Raw genomic sequence first — 17,146 nt, forward strand, 5'->3', positions numbered from 1 at the left:
ATAATTCTCTGTTCTCTAAGGATTGCTCATCCAATTTTTTTTTTTTTTTAATTAAACAGTGTCTGGTGAGTTTTTACTCTTCTGACCAGAGGGATGTCCTGGTTGGACTGGGGGGTCATCAGAGGGTGGTGTACAAACCTGGTGGGTCTGAACTGAGAAAATCCTCACCCCTTTTTCCAATAACCAGTGGTGGCAGCAGATATTGGAGCTGCTTGGACCTGTGTAGCAGGACTTCATGCTGAAGGCTTAGAAACACTCTGTAGCCTCTCTAATTTTTATTCTCACATTAAAGTAATGGGACCCATGTTCCTGCCCATCAATCTGTGCAGCATATGCAAGCCCTTCTGGTGGCTTAAATAGGAATGACTCACATGATATTAAGCCTCTTAATGAAAATGTATTACATTATTGTCTTTCACAAAATGGGAGGTTTAAAAAGCCAAGTTAATGTCTTCCAAATGTCAGTAACTGCAGACACTTTGGACCAAGAGTGATTTTATAGCTTTTCTGCAGATCTGTAAGATGAACTCATCTTTACAATGAAGGACATTGGATTATATGAAAAGTATTAGAAATTAGAAGTTATTTAAATTTGCATTTAATAAGAACTAGGTTCTGCCAGTATTAAAAATAATTTCACATTATGGCAATAATGTTTTCTTCTTCCATATTTGAACTCTGACATGTTTGCATTGGCATTTTTCTAAGCACCTTTTCATTGGTAATTATATTACTGAAACCTCATAAATCCCAAAATTCAGTGGTATAAAGGATCAGACTCTAACCCCAGCTACTTATGGCAAATTGCCTTGCAAAAGTGATTTTAAAAATGAAATAGGGATAAAAGTCAAGATGGTATCCAAGGCACAGACTCTATGGCCTGGTATCTTGTTTTGAAGTTCCAGCCTTTCATAAGTTACAGAAAATTTCTATATTTATTTATTCCCAACTGACAACAGAACTTAGGAATATTTAAATTGTTGCTGAAGCACTTGTGTAAACATTGTTTAAATTGATTGGTATGTGTCTAGGCTGATGTTGTGAACCCTAATCATGCAGGACACATGGCAGGAGAAGCAGTGCCTTTTATGTTGTCATGAGTGTGTGTACTAATATGAATAATTTGATGTTTCTTCAGCAAAGGTAATTAAGCCTAATAACCTATAAATACAGAGTAATTGTTATCAATTGTGCTCATTTGTGTATATGGCATAATTTGATTAGTATTTTTGATTGATATTCCTGTGGCATCCTCCCTGTGCTGAGATTAGACTGGGATTTTCATATCTTCACTCTTTCATTTTTTGCTAACTAGTAATTTACCTCTAATAGCCCTTTCTTTTCTGTTCTCTCTCTCTTTTTTTTTTTAAATTAGAGGAGATCTTGAAGACTCACATTGCTCATTGGTGGTCTCCTGATGGTACCAGGCTGGCATATGCAACAATTAATGCCTCCAGAGTCCCCACCATGGAGATCCCAATATATACAGGCATCCTTTACCCTACTGTTAAAACTTACCATTATCCAAAGGTAAGGGGAAATTTAAAAATCAGTCCTGCTGCTCTATCAGAAATAAATAATTGTTTATTTCCAGTGGGCTCAGACAGGAGACTAATAATGCACACTCATAAGCAATGAAAATAAACAGATCAGCTGTTCCTCAGTAAATGTGCATTTAGCACACCCTTTAGCTGCATTTGTAAAATTGCACTTTTCTGCTTCTATGAGAATTAGTGACTCTATTTACAATGAAAATACAATTTACAAATCCTTGCTTTTTACACACACAAAAGAAATTGTGCTTCCCTGCTGGAACAGATGGAAGTTGGATGTTATCTGCGGGTTTGCCTCCAGGATGGGCTTGTTGGTGTCTGAGGGTTTGGAATTTCTTTATATCTGTGTTTGGATATGTTTCTATGTTTAGACATGTTTCTATATTTAGATACATTTCTATATTTAGATTTTTTATTTGATGGATAGATAATGGATAGATAGACAGATAGGAGATAGAGAGATAGATAGATAGATAGATAGATAGATAGATAGATAGATAATGGATAGATAGATAGACAGATAGATGGATAGATAGATGGATAGATAAGAGATAGATGGATATATGCAGTATTTGGTCTTCCTTAGAATATCCAGGGTGGCCTAATGTCAGAGGAGACATTGGTTTAAGAGGTTTGCTGTGCCTGAAAGACAGAAAAGACTTAAGAGCCAATCTCCCCTTGACTGCAGCGCTGCGGGGAGTGCACAGCACTGACACAGCTCCCCAGCAGCACAGACTCACTGCTGCTGTTACTGCTGGCATTTCCTGCTCTAAAGCAGCACAGGGGTGTCTGCTGCAGTCGTTCCTTCTGGGTTTCTTGCTTTAAGCACTGGTTGCCTTAAACCTCACATGCTGGTTCAAATTGGAGCATAATTTAACAGGAGAGACACCCACAAATATGCAGGTTTTGTGGGAATCAGTGGTTCAGCAGGTGATGCCTTTTCTCCCAGTGCAAAATGAATCAGTATTTCACTATATCAACCATCATCCTATTAGACAATCTTTTGTCAAAAGGTGCAGGAAATAGCAAAATTTCTAGTTGCCATGAAAAGGAGGATTTTTTTACTAAGGTTAGAAGTGTCCTGAGTAAAATTACCCTTTTTTTGTGCCTGCCAACCTCTCCACACCTCTGTGCCGTATCCTAGATTTGAGCAGCCTCCCTGTGAAAGACCATAGCAGTCCAATCCATATCCTCTTCAATGGAAATGCTTTTCATAATCCATGGGGATACAATAAACCAAAACCATTCTGTGTTGTATATGATATGGTAATTTATTCTTTTCTAAAATCCAGGCTGGAATGGAAAATCCAACTATTTCTTTGCATGTGATTGGTCTGAATGGACCCACTCATGACCTGGAAATGACTCCCCCAGATGATCAGAGAATGAGGTAGGTGATTTCTCACCCTTGAATGCTAACCCCAGTTCCCATGGGTTTTTTTTCAAGATAATTTTACAGTTTTTAACACTGGACCTTTCTCTGCTGCTATCAAAAAGTTTCATTTTGTGTAAATATGCTTATTTTTTTTCAAATTACTCGCCATTTTACATGTATTTTATGGAACATTATATTAGAACAGGTTTACACTGAATAACTTTAAAACAATCCAAACACATTTATGCAAAAGAAGTATGAGTTCTTGCCAAACCAAATGGGTATTTGCCTTTCAAAAATACAACTGCAGACCTATGTACAGCAGGTGGAAATTCAGGATCCCAGCATCCCCATCACAGTAACAGAATGGTGGCTCCTGAACAATATCATTTCTCTTTTGGTAGCATTCTCTGTAAACAGAGAGACTCAGAAAGGTTTTAATTACAGCAATAACTTCCAACTGCAGGATCCAAGTGCTGTTCATAAATTTGTTCTATATGGTTATGGGTGGCCATAAATTATTTGGTTGCAATCAATATTACAAAATGATGCAAAATACACCATAATTAATTAGTGCCTGTATATTTCATCAAAACCATGGCAATTGCTATCTGTAGGGATGATAGAAGTAGTGCTGCCAGAGCAATAGGGGTGTATTTTCATTATGCATATGTTTTCTGAAATGAGAAGATTAGTGTGATAAAATGTTATTAAAATAGGCAAGAGGGATGTACTGTACATGCAGTTACAGAAGGGAGTCTCAAGAAAGCAGGGGAAGTTGGTGATAAGGATCTTCCAGCAGACACATCCTATCTGAAACATTTCTGTGTGCTCAGTGCAGATGATATATGGACAGAGTGGTATTTCATGTTCTTTTTATCTGGAGCAAAGTTATTTGGTACAATTAATAAAGCTGAGAATAAAGTGGAGATATTTTTGCTTTCAAAACTGAAAGAAGCCAGAAATTTTCCAGAGAAATTGGATATTTTTCAGTTGAAACAAAACAAAATAAAACAAATAAAATAAAAAATTAAAAAAAAAAAAAGCTGATGATGGGAAAAAATATTTGGGGTGAAATGTACAATATTGATCACTTTTTAAATATCTTTCATTCTGAGCATTTTTGTCAGGTTTTCTCCAATGTCATGCTCTTCTGTGAAAAAAAGAAAGTGAAGGGAAGGGGTTGAAATTGAAGGGTGAAAAGTAGTACTATAACATTTAATGCCTGACAAGCATTTTTTTTATTTTGACAAAAACCACTGGACCTCAAGAGTTTCATCTGCAGTTGGTCAGAATTTGATCATCACCCAGTTTATTTCTCATATTTGCATCTCACATGGCAAACTGAGGGATGGTGTTATCTCCCTCAAGCGCAGAAATCATCACTGGCCCTTGCATGGGCCAGAAACAAATAAATAATGGAAAAAGTCAGACAATTCCAGTCTGGATCTGAGGCACTGTCTGTGCCCAGGGACCATGGGCTGTGCTGCTGCCTGTCCCTTGGTCTGTAATAAATCACTGTCTGTTCTTTGTGCTGTTTGTGCCTTTGTCGCCGTGGCCATACTGCAGGTATTCATACTGTAGGGTCACACCTCGTGTTGGGGATTCCTGCCTCCAGGAAGCAGCCGTGGAAAGCTGGGGCATGAACAAGGCTCTGCCCAATAACCTCAGTCTTAGATGATTCAGACTGAACCAAAAATGTCTTTACTGGGGTGTGGAAATCCATTGCAAAACTCAGGATGGCTTCACCCTTCCTGACAGGTCTCAAACAAGGTGCCCCTTCCCTTTTGCTCTGGTGTGGATGTCTGTAAATGCAGTGGTCAAGGACCACCAAGGACCACCATGGATTTCATTCTGTGGAAGAAACAGGTTCTCCCTTTGATCAGCTCCACATAAAATGTGGGACAGGACAGGCAGAGAGGCTTGGGAATTGCACTGATTTCCCATTTCTCTCCACTGGCTGCTCAACCAGTGCAGCTGCAGGAGCAGCAGATGTTGAAAATTAGCTGAGATGAATCACACCTTCTTGTCTCATTTTCCGCTGCAAAATGAGAACCATAAAACTTGGGTGTCCTATAGAAGAGACATGAAGGGAAGTAAATGAAATTAAAGACTCCACACTACTCAAAAACTAGAATAATGACTACCAGGTACCTGCAGTTATCTGTGGGCTGGGTTATCCGTGGTCTTGATGACTGGAAGAGGGTTCAGAGGGGAATTGAGATTCCATGCCCTTCTCTGGGGTGGTAGGGAAGACCATGATTTACCTAAAATAATAGTCATAAGTTCCTGAGAAAGAACTGTGACTCCTGTGTTCAAACAGTGGGAAGGATGTAAAAATTGAATATATGTCCTTGAACCTTTAAATTGGATTTATAGAAAAAATGCTCCAAGCTACAATAAGTACTAAAATCACATTCCTTTTTCTGGGGAGACTGAATCTGCTCAGTTCATTTTGGAGAGAAAGAAGAGACAGTTATACAGTTTAATTTTGCTGTGTTGTTTTGGGGTTTTTTTTTTCCTCTTAGGGCCTACACTGTTGCTGATGAAGAGTAAAATTACAGTTTTCTTTCAGGCTCTAAATTTTCAGACTGCTGTTGTCTCACCTGGGCATATCCTTCTCCCTAGTGCAGTGGATGCAAGTATTGAGGCTTTTTGTTCCTTTTCCCTGCAGCCAATTTCAGGCACTAAATATTACTGAAAAGTACAAAATCAATTTCCAGCTTGTTATTTTTCTAGACAAACAGACCTTTGTGCTTTTGCCCTTTCTCTTCAGTATATGCAGGAGCTCTTGCCAGAACACAAAGGGCTCTCCAGTGACACAGCACATTATTTCCAACAAGAGCAACAATTCCTTATACATATTTTATAGCAAACAAATGAACTAATAAATTTTTTATAGACTGTATGCTGTAAAAAGTCTTATTATACTTTAAGGATCTCTTGGCCCACATGGCCCAGCAGTATATTATAACATCACCAGCTTTGGCAGTTCAGCCAGAGTTGTGCCCTGCAAATGAAGTGCTGGAGCCCTGAATTGCTGCAGAGGTGGGCATCTCTAGCACCATGCCCTGGCTCTGAGAAGGCAACCATCACTGGATTTATTCCTGTGTTTTCCAGCCCAGCCTAGGTGGTTGCAGTCCTCACTATTGCATGGGACTTTTCCTGAAGGTATCAATTACAGGACTGTGCAGTCCACACCCATGGTTTACTCCAAGTATCATCACAACCTGAAAATGTCCAGCAATAAGATGATGCAGGGAGTGTAGGAGGGTGGTTTTGCTCATGTAAACTGTCTCTGCCGATGTCTTTATAGCAACCAGCTGCATCTGCTTTACAGAAACCCTGTGTTGCTCCAAAATCCTTCTTACTATTTGTCTTTTTAATACAACACTCCTGGATACTTTGGTGTTTAGCCAGCATGCCCAGAGGCCATCAGCTTTTCATAAGCATCAAGAACCCAACCATTGATAGTGATGGGTCTGAGTCAGCTCAGTTTAGTTTAGCTCAGAATGGAAATGGTTTGCAATTTCTTTTCCACCTGTGCATAAATTTGTAGCTCCAGGCAGTTCAATCCTTCTTGGAAGACAGAATAGCTTGAAAGAGTCTTTATCTCTGTATTCGTCTCTTCTTTGAAAATAACTTCCAGAAGTGGCAGATAAAACACCTGCTCAGCCCTAAAAATGTCATTTTTAGGGGTTGAAATCCATACATAAAGCAGTCTAGAGACATCAGGACATGATGTTCTTTAAAACCACAGCTGTCTCCTGGCCTGTTTGCCCGCAGCAGCCCCTGCTCTGCCGCGTGGCAATTCCGGATGGCAGCGTTGTGACCTGCTCTGTGTGTGTGTGTGTTTGCAGGGACTACTACATCACCATGGTGAAATGGGCCACCAGCACCAAGGTGGCAGTGAACTGGCTGAACAGGGCCCAGAACGTGTCCATCCTGACGCTCTGCGACGCCACCACGGGGGTCTGCACCAAGGTAGGAGAGGTTTGCACAGCGGTCACTTGCCATCAGTGTCCATAACCCAAGCAAAGAGAAACTATTTAACTTATTTTACATGGTGAAAAGCCAACCGGAACACAATTAATTCAGGCAGACAGAACATAAACAATGTTCAGTTTTTAATTTTTTTTTAACACCCAGTAATCCAAGAACACCCTGTGTGTGTTTGAGGGAGAGTGATTACCTGTCTTGATCACCTTTACCCACACACAAGCTTGCACACCTCAACAATTTGCAGCCTAAATACCCTTGCAACATTCTAGCTGAATTATATGTATTTAATGGCATTAAAACCAGCTCCTGCTTATCTTAGTTGTGGTTAATTAGTCCCTTCTATAAATGCACTAATCCAAATGGTGTATTGATAGAAGATCAGCAGATTCCATTAGCAGATTCCATCATTTAAATTGGCATGTGTTTCCACTGTATAAAATTGTTCTAATACACCCATCCCTTGAAAATGATCATGCAATTCTGTGCATAGAGCATGGTGAGAAGTTTTTTTTCTTAATAACTTTAATTTCAGCCTATATTTATTTCTTAAGAATATTATTTCTTTGAGGAATAATACAGCTTGTAGATTTATCTGTTTTGTCTGTATGTATAAAATGCTTTCTTGATCTAGTGAATGCTTGTCCAACAGGAAGGAAAGTCAAGAAAAGCAGCCACTGGATTCCACTTCAGAAACACATATTTAAACAGTTTCTCTGTATTTCTGAGCAACCTTTCAACTCTAATCCAACAGCTTCGTGCATTGATAGGCAAAATATAATATATGACAAGTATAATATATATTAATGATCTTTTTGTGTTTTCTCTAATCCAACAGCTTCCTGCATTGATAGGCAAAATATAATATATGACAAGTATGGTATTAATGATCTTTTTGTGTTTCAGAAACATGAAGATGAGAGCGATGCCTGGCTGCACAGACAGGTAAGAGTGATCTTCTCCTTGTAGTCAAGTTTTTGGTAGGATAATTGCTTCATTGAGTTTTTCCCCAAAGAGAAAAAAGTGATTTCCAGATTTGAGAGAGCGACTTGGAAGACGGCATGATCTGTATAACAGGAAAGAGCTTCTCAGTAACAAACAAGTTCTCAGTAAAGATGCCATCCACTCTGGTAGGTCCCATAGTCCTCAGCCTGCAATTTCCTTGTACTTAAAAGAGATGAAAAGCTGATGTGGGAGGGAAATCACTCACTGGCAGTATCTGTATAGGACTCATCAGCCTCAGAGGAAATCCTTCACACCCTGCCCCGACACTGATGATCACAGTTTAAATACTATGGTTGTTGTTTTCTGGTCATTTTATTGAGAGGTTCTCTGTCCATTCAGAGACAACATCATGCAGATAGAGTGTTGAGTCAGATAAATATCATATATAACACTTGCCCAGGAGTCAGTGTGTGAAGGGACCTCAGATTAAATGAAGCTGGATTTGAGAGAGAAGCTGTGATCTCCATTCAGCCACAACACCAAACTGCTTTTCAAGCCCTGTGTGAATGCCAGACAGGGAGCAGCATGTCACAAAATATCTTGTTTGATATATTTTTCCAAGTCCAGATTTAAAGCATTTCAAATTTTTGTCACAGCCTGCTCAGAGGAGCCAAGACCCTGTAGAAATGGCATTTCATCAGTTCACAGCAAGAACAATGCTCCCCTGTTCCAGTGGCTGTCCTGCAGCAATGGGCAGTGTGTGATCCACATGAAAATTGATTTTATGGGGAAATAGGTTCTGTGCTCCAAGCATTTCAAATAATCTTTTGCTGATATAGAGTAAAAATGGTGTTGAAATATTCTTTGCGTTCATAAGGACTCTATTGGCTTGAGTAGAAAACAAAAGCTTAAAAGACAAGCCAAATCAAGGGAAAATTAAATTGTCCAGAACTTGTACATTAAAAAAAAAAATTAAAAAAACCACAAAAAACACCACCCTTAACTGGCATTATTTATTTTATAAGTTTGAAGGCAATAGCAGGAAAATAATCCTTTCATTGCTATTTACTGCAGTTCAGTAGAAGTTGTATTTTATTAACACAGTATAGTACAACTTGTGTTTTTACACTGCTGTGGTTATTTAGTCACCTACCATGTGGACAGGCATTAAAAGATGGTGCTTTATCCTCAAATCTGAAGTAAATGATCTGTCAGTCTCTAATGGACCTGCTCCAGAGAAATACATTTTGTTTTACTACATCTCCAAAAGCATGTGCTTAGTTTGAGAGCACACACTTAGTTTAATGTTAGAGAAGGGTGTTCATTACAGCCAAATGAGTCAGACATCTCAGTGCTAAACTAAAATAACATTTTCTATGGACTTTGGAGACATTTGATGGCATCCTTCAAAAGCTTTTGTAAGAGTCTGGAGAATCATATAGCTCTTTTGTCAGTATTTCTGACAACAAAATTACTTAAAATTCTAGTTTTGACTGAATATGATTACTGGGATAATTGTATTTTCTATATTTGCCTTTTATTCTATGACACATTAATCCAGATAACTGGAAAGGTATTTTCATGGCATGTGTGCCAGACTATGAGAATGATGTGAAAATGTTAAATGCTAGTTTTAGTCCACTAACCTCTTCAAGAAGGAGATTAATTGCACATCAGGCAGCTGCTGAAGGATCTCAGGAGTGTGGCTTGGCTCAGGATGAGGACTCCTTGGTTGAGACATTTTAATATAAGTGTTTGCAAATGAGCCAGGTGCCCTGTCCCCTCTGGAGACAGCCAGGCTGGTGACAGTGGGGTCACACAATCAAGGGACCCCGGGCAGGGTTCAGCCCACCCCTAAGATCTCCTTGTCAGAAGTGGCCCAATTTTAAATCAGTAGGACCAAGGAATCCAACTGCTTACCCTGTTCTTTAAAATACTCCTTTAAAAATTCCCCGTATGCCTGGTTTGAAAGGCATGCACAGGTTTTACCTTTTTCCTGGGAATTTAGGTGCATCCTTGAATAGGGACAAACAGTCAGCTGGGATTAGGGGACAAGAAGACACTCACCAAGGACACGAGGGAGTCTCCAAGGATGGCAGGGCTGGCTTTTTTCAGCTGTCTGAAATCCTGGGAGTTCTGAGATAAAGCATACAAGCCATGAATTTGAATTTTGTTGTTTAGTAGTTTGGTGACTCAGCAGCATTTAGAAGTCTGTGTGTGGAAGGTCATAGTAAACAATCTCATATTTCCTTCTGGGCTCAAGTTCATGAATATATTTTATGCAAGTCCAGAATCTTTGGAGAGCCTCTCTCCAACACAGGTAAAGAGAAATAATGCAGCTACTTCCCGTGCAGCTAAAAAATAGGGTAAACTACTCAAAGTATAATGAGGAATACACAGTATTTACACAGGATTTGCTAGAAAGTATCTGTCACTCTTTGTCAGATGAGGTGGCACATATTCACTAAAACTGTCCAGGGACTCTGCAAGTTTATACTTCTTTTATTTATATACTTGCTTGTGCACTTCTGAGCACAAGAGCCAGACTGAACTTCACTCATGCTTTTGCTTAAATACACAAACTGTTTGGAACACTAATTATAGCTAGAAGCCATTTTCCAATGGTACTGGGGATGGTCATGTACAGGCTATGAGTCAGCAAGGGAGAGATCAGGCAATTTCTGAGCACCTGCTGATGATCAACTTTACTGGCATTTTAACAGTTTTATTTATTTAATTGTGAATGTGGCCTGAAAAAAAAGATTTAATTGGAAACCAGGGTGCAATAGCAACTCCACCAAAGGCTGCAGGCTTTGGCACTGATGTTGGCAGGACTAAGAGACCATAAAATTGTTTAGAGACCTATAACCTCCAAAACTGCCTGCATGGGCTGGCTGCCCTCCCCTGATAACAGCTTCTTTGGGTTGCATTTTTCTTTCCAGTTCTATTTGCCCATTGCTTTAGATGACATCAGTCTGAAGCTAAAGGCTTAAAAGGTGGAGATGATGAATACTCCCTTGCTTTAATCCTGCATGATAACTTAGTAATGGTTCTTACATGTAGTTAACATGAGGTAGGAGAAGAGATTTTTAAAATAAAAACAGAGTTCAGAGGAACTTACAAACAGGACCCACTTTTTCACCCTGTAAAGCCCTTTTGCCATGCAATTGTCCTATAACTGACCTAATTTTGGCCTAATGACAAAGGATGCAGCAGAAATAGGACCCAGAGTTGCATAACTCAAATACTCAAATTCATCTACCAGAGGTAAAAAAAGCAGCTCCTGGCTACAAACAATCTTTTTGGTGCTTAAAGGAAGAGTTCCCATTTCACCCAGTGAGGGGGATCTCTACCCAGAGACATTGGATCTTTTCCAGTTGTTGACTCTGATTTTGGTGCAGCTGCCATGGCTTCAGAGATGGCCAAAGGTGTGGTGCACCCAGCCACAGAAGAGGATGAGGATAAGGATGAGGATGAAGCTCAGCATTGTCCCAGGGGCTGAGTGTGTCAGGAGATGGAAAGAGATCTTCCCCCTGCCCTAAAGAGGTGTCTGCATTGTCCCATTAGAGTCAGTGCACATTGGGTGTTTTCTCTGTTGGATTTAAACAAAGAGTTTACCAATATGCAAGCAATTAAAAGAATTCATGTCACACCTATCTGTTTATCAGAGCTATGGGCCTGTGACACAGAAAGTATTGGGGCATTTCACTGAAATAATAATTGCCATCACAGCTAAATCTTTAATTCTGGGATCTGGGCAAAGATGGATCAGACACAGAGGGCAGGAGACTGCTGACAAAGGGAAAATACATCAAAGAATCAATTGGAAAGGATCCAGTTATTCAGATTAATTTGTTTCCTTTTTAAAACCTGAGGATGAACCAGAAAATCATAATTCTTGTGGAAGTATAACTCTCAGTCAGTAATAAAACCAACATGCAAAGAATCTGCTTTACCACTAATTTCTGTGAGGAAATGTCCAAGAGCATGTGAGGCGCTGTAGAAGAACTGGGGGCTGGGACTGTGTTGATCACAGACAAACCAGTTTGGAGCTGCAATGTGTGCTGCTGAAATATGATGATTGTTTGCCCCATGTTAGTGTGTGGATGGGTTTGGTAGAGCTGGATTTCTGTGTCCACTAATCTTTCATAAATTCCAGCTCACCATAAACCGGATCAGTTCTCTTTCAAATATTTGTCCTGGTGTGTGTTTGATCATGCAAATCCTCAAGGTTAGAGACACCTGTGCACTCCCCACCCTCCTGTCCACACCTTATCTTCCCTTGTTTTGCAAGAGGAGTCTCCTCAGGTGGCTGCAGATCCAGTGATGCTCAGTGATCCCTCTCCAAACACAATTGAATACACTCAACCTTTTTAATTGTTATTCTTTACACCAGGACTTTGTGCTCCTCTCTAGGATCTACAGAAGCTCAGACTGCATTTAGCATTGTCCCCTCACCCATCCTGATTCTGCCAAGCTTGGGATAAGCCCTGGGGCACTCGTTTTTTTTTCTCCTGACCTTTTGCGGATACACTGAGTTGAGTTGTGCAGCTCTGAGCTCCAGCACTGAACTCTCCAGGAGGTTCTGACCCCTCCAGCATCCTCCCATTGCCTTCTCTTTTCCAAAAAACCTGAAGTATTTGGTGGCATAATTTTCTCATATTTTACTATCATCTACAACAAAAAGATTACAGACATTTGAGATTATACCCTTATCCTTTAAAATGTATTAATGAAACAGGAATTTGTTCAATACCTTTTTTTACCTACTGATTCCACCTGTGGCTATAATCCTCCCATGGCAAAAACTTCCAAACATTCCATACCTGCTGCATAGTAAAAGTATTGTCTTTTACTAGAACTAAACTGATCTATTATTTTCAAGGAGGGCTGTTCTGTTCTATTATTGTGGGATTCAGTCAAAAATAGTTGACAAAAGGTTCTGACAGTTCATATCACATGCAGAATATTTTCTTGTTTGTAGCCAGAAGCTGCTTTTTTATCTCTGGTGGATGAATTTGAATATTTCTGTTATGGAACTCTGGGTCCTATTTCTGCTGCATCCTTTGTCTTTGGGCCAACATTTGATAATTATGTGCCCAGTGTAGCTCCCTAAATTATAAAATCCTGTTCCAAGAGAATTTCAGTCTGTCTCTCCATTTACCCCCTGGGTAAGTCATCATCTCTGTCACAAAGTTCTGCCTCATTCATGTGCTGCCTTTCCAGCAATGAAACATGCAAACAGACTGTCCTGTATCCCCAGCCCAGTGCTAAATACTCACATCTATCACCTGTGCTGTGAACCTCCTTCCCCTGTGGCTCTGAATGAACCTCAAACTCATCAGCACAATGCCTGCTCTCACTGGCAGAGACATATTGCTGGAATACATAATGCAGGAGGCACAGATATAGAAATGGAGGGTGAACTCATTGCTACCTACCTCAGGAAAGGAAAACCTGTCGAGCAGAAGGTTTGCCTGAGCTATCACAGTCATTATTCAATGAGGTTTCTCCTGTCATGAAAGACATTTGGAAATAATATAGAGTTTCGTGTTTCAGGTTCCAGAACAATGTCAGAAATAAATGAAACCATTATTTCATTGAGCTGCAACAAGCTGCAAATGGGCACATTTTAAAATACACTGAAAACCTAAGCAGGGGAAAATAAAAGGCAAAAAGAACAGTTTGAACACCTAATAGAGCACTGACAAATCTGATGAATAGCAGAAAAGAATTAATCAGTAAAGAACAAAGGAGCAAAGGAACACAGAGTAAGAATAATGTGTTAGCTTATGGGAAATAAAAATGTTTATTCCTTTGCTGTGCCATAAGTCTCCATGTACAACCAGGTTCCTGCTGGTTCAGTGTGGTGTCTTGGCATGTGCCAAGCAGAAAGTCAAGGGGTTTGATTAACACTGAACTGCAGAGGGCCCAGAAGAGGCTGGCAACATCTCTTTGTTGGTTGCCCTGGATAAAGAAGGGTTCACAAAACCCAGCCAAAGAAGGGCTCATCCAGGCACAGAAAATCCTGATATCACAGGAAGCTTCAGCAAAGGTTGAGCTTATTACTGACTCCCAACTAGCTGACACAGAGTTAGCTTCATGTAGCCAGTCCTGTTGGTACAGAGCTCCTGAGTCCCACCACATGGACCATCTTTCTGCCTTCCCTGGTAATCTGCTGTTCAACCTTTTCATGTAGTGGAGACTTCTCATGAGCCTCAGGGCTCTTGTTCACAAAAAGAATATTCCTTTCCAAGAGATGCTTGCTTGCCACATGTGGTGTTTGATTTTCCTTCTGTGGAGTCTCTTCTATCTCTGGGTGGAAGTTCCAGTCACCCAATAAATTCAATCACCATGTTCACTGGGGAGCTCTGTGTCAAAGAGTGCTGCAGGAGATCCTCTCCTTCATAAATAATTCAGTGAGATAAGCATTTGTAAGGCAGTAGAAAAAGACAGCAGTCAGATGCTGTTCAGTTGTGTTTCCTCTGGAAGAACAGAGAGGTTCTTCCAGCAGGGTAATCAGGGTTTGTCACAGCAGTTCTAAAGGCTCCAAGTGCCTCGAGCAGCCAGCTGAGAATGTGCATTTTGGCTTTGCAAATGGGAATTGACTTTATAGCCAAGGAACTCTCCTTGCTGCCTGTCCTCCCCCAGATGAAAGGTGTCTGCTTTCCCAAGAGCAAGAAGCAAACCTCAAAACTTCCTCCAGTTTTCAGTGGGCTCTTTGCCTCAGCTTGCTATCAAAGACCACTTTCTGTTTTGCTGTGAATTAGTTTTACAGGGTGTTGGAGTGCTGAGCAATTCTAAATATGATTAACAATTAGCAATTCTAAATTCAATTAACACTAATTCACGCCTTAATTTTGCTGCTTTTACAGAATGAAGAGCCCGTTTTTTCCAGGGACGGTCGGAAGTTTTTCTTTGTCCGGGCCATTCCCCAGGGAGGACGTGGGCATTTCTACCACATCGCCATGTCATCCTCACAGGTGACTCACTGCTGCTGCTCTGGGCCTCACCTGAGGCAGACAGCAATAAAAAGTGGTGTCTGTGCTTGTAGCAACGAGATGGGCAGGTGCAGATGTAAAAAAGTCTTGTGCATACAAGAAAACTTCCAATGATGCTTTATTTGGGCATAAGATAATGTGAATTTCCAAAGAGAAAGGTCAGTGGATTGTCTCTTTCCGAACAATTATTATTGGTTTTGTTTTTGTGATGTCACCTTAGTCATAGATAAGTAAATCTCCACTCTGCCATAAAGGACTAAACAGAAGCATGTGGGCACCTGTATTAGAGGAAGGGGTTTGAAGTTGCTCTGTGCTGAATTCACCTCATCATCTTCAGTGGAGACATGGTTAAAATTATTCTGACTCTGTTATACCTGCAGATTCACAGAAATGGCAGGTGTAGTGGTGGAAATTGCAGATGTTTGGTTTATTTTTCATGGGCAATGGAGCCAGAAGAGCTCCCTGTTTCAGAAGTTTTAGCAATAAAGAAATCTCATTCTCTTTTCTTTCTGGCAGCCCAACAGTAGCAATGATGACTTACAGGCTATTACATCTGGAGACTGGGATGTGACAAAGATACTGGCATATGATGAAAAGAGGCAGAAAATGTAAGTAAACTTTGGCCTGACAAATCAGACTTCCTTTGTTTAGCCCTGGGTTAGTTACAAAGGTGTTGTGTATGCACTGAAACCTGTGAGCATGAGGAGCTGGGGATAAGAAAGTAGGAAAAGTTGTCTCAATTTTGGCTTAACCTCTCACACCATTACACATATCTTGTGTTATTTGGAATAATCTGTACAGTTCAAACCTCTATTTCTATGAGTGTTAAATATATTTGTGCAGACGAGTAATTTCTCCTGCTGTAACTTCTGATATTACCCTCTGTAGGAAAGCAGCTTATTTTCATCAACCACTTAGTCAGTTTTAGAATCTTTTGTTGACCTGCAAAAATACCAATGCAGTAGGGAAAAAAAAAAAAGTATTTAGTTAGAATTAGGGGAAAAAATAAAAAACAAAAACAAGAAAAACAAACCCACCCTTCTTCACACTTGTTCTCTATGCTTTTAAAATAAGTTCTGTAAACATTCACTTTTTCAAATACACTTCAAGAAATTACATAAGAAAATATTTAGACAGCTTCTGGAGTCAAATAACAGATGCCTTTCCAGAAAAACTTTTGGATGGATACAAGGTTCTCACCTCTCAGTTACTCAAGGGCACTGAACAGTTGAGCAAACAGTCTCTGGAATATAATAAATTTTGAGTGATCATTAAGAGCACAGTGTTTCTCCAAGATTTTGAATGCTCTTAATTACCAATAACTTCAGAACAATATAAAATCATAGAAATGTAGAATCACAGAATGGTTTGGGCTGGAAGAGAAAGAGCATCCAGTTCCAGCTGCCTGCTGTGGGCAGGGACACCTTCCACTGGACCAGGCTCCCCTCAAACCTGGCCTTGAGCACTTCCAGGGGTGGCCTAAGTAGCAAACTAGCACCAGAGTTTCATTGGCATTTTAACTGGCCAGTCAAGCAGAAAATGCCACACACAATTTGTACAATCAAGATGTGTGCCTAGGCAAGTGCAGCTTGTTGGAATCAGATCAGCAGGGATGAAAACCCTTCCTGGCATTGTTCACCCCAGGGATGCTACATTTTCTCCTGTGCTCTAGAATTATCCACACAAAACGCATCTCAGGGTTTAATTCAGATTTCACAGGTGGGACTGAGGTTGGCCACCTCCTGCAGCATCATTCTTTTACCTTCAGAAGCTGCCACTGCACAGCAGAGCTGGTGTTGTTTATCCAGAGAGGAGCTCAGCACAGAACAAGGACAGCAAAGTGTTCTTCAGCTTCATGCTCTGCTTCCCATCAAACCCTGATTAGCTGACAAAGATTAACTGGGCAGAGAAAATAATATGGCCAGAGAAGTAAAAACTTCCTCTAGAGAGAGAAGAAAGGAGATTTAAAGAATAAAAGATAAAAGAAATTCTGAGCCATGAGTCCTGAGGCAAAAGGTGGATGTCTTCCACTTAATCACTTGATCCTTTTTTGATCCACTGACATGACAAGTGTAGGACCCAAAGTTTTCCATGCTTGTTTTAATTGCAGTGCAGTCTGCCGTGTAGTTTCTTGAGCCTCTCAGTGATGTCTCTCTCTGTATCTTCTCCTTGTTCAATTTAAACTCCCCTTGTTTTCACAAGATCATGAAAATGGTAATATGAGTGAAGATGTTGTTGCATGAGCCACTTCTCAACCTTTCTAGTGGTGCAAA

The 17,146-nt window shown here is 40.2% G+C and overlaps 1 protein-coding gene across 1 annotated transcript in view; it reads left to right on the forward strand.

The window, feature by feature from the left end:
- The window catches only part of DPP6 (dipeptidyl peptidase like 6), a 395,169-nt gene that overhangs the window by 342,238 nt on the left and 35,785 nt on the right, over nt 1-17,146 (forward strand). Inside the window, exons 9-14 of the mRNA XM_041487906.1 lie at nt 1,376-1,530; nt 2,846-2,943; nt 6,789-6,912; nt 7,834-7,872; nt 14,748-14,855; nt 15,390-15,481. Of these exons, the coding sequence (XP_041343840.1) occupies nt 1,376-1,530; nt 2,846-2,943; nt 6,789-6,912; nt 7,834-7,872; nt 14,748-14,855; nt 15,390-15,481 (616 nt within the window). The remainder of the gene's footprint in view (nt 1-1,375; nt 1,531-2,845; nt 2,944-6,788; nt 6,913-7,833; nt 7,873-14,747; nt 14,856-15,389; nt 15,482-17,146) is intronic.

Source organism: Pyrgilauda ruficollis, unplaced genomic scaffold, assembly GCF_017590135.1.
Source record: "Pyrgilauda ruficollis isolate IOZ18807 unplaced genomic scaffold, ASM1759013v1 scaffold12, whole genome shotgun sequence".
Classification (NCBI taxonomy): domain Eukaryota; kingdom Metazoa; phylum Chordata; class Aves; order Passeriformes; family Passeridae; genus Pyrgilauda; species Pyrgilauda ruficollis.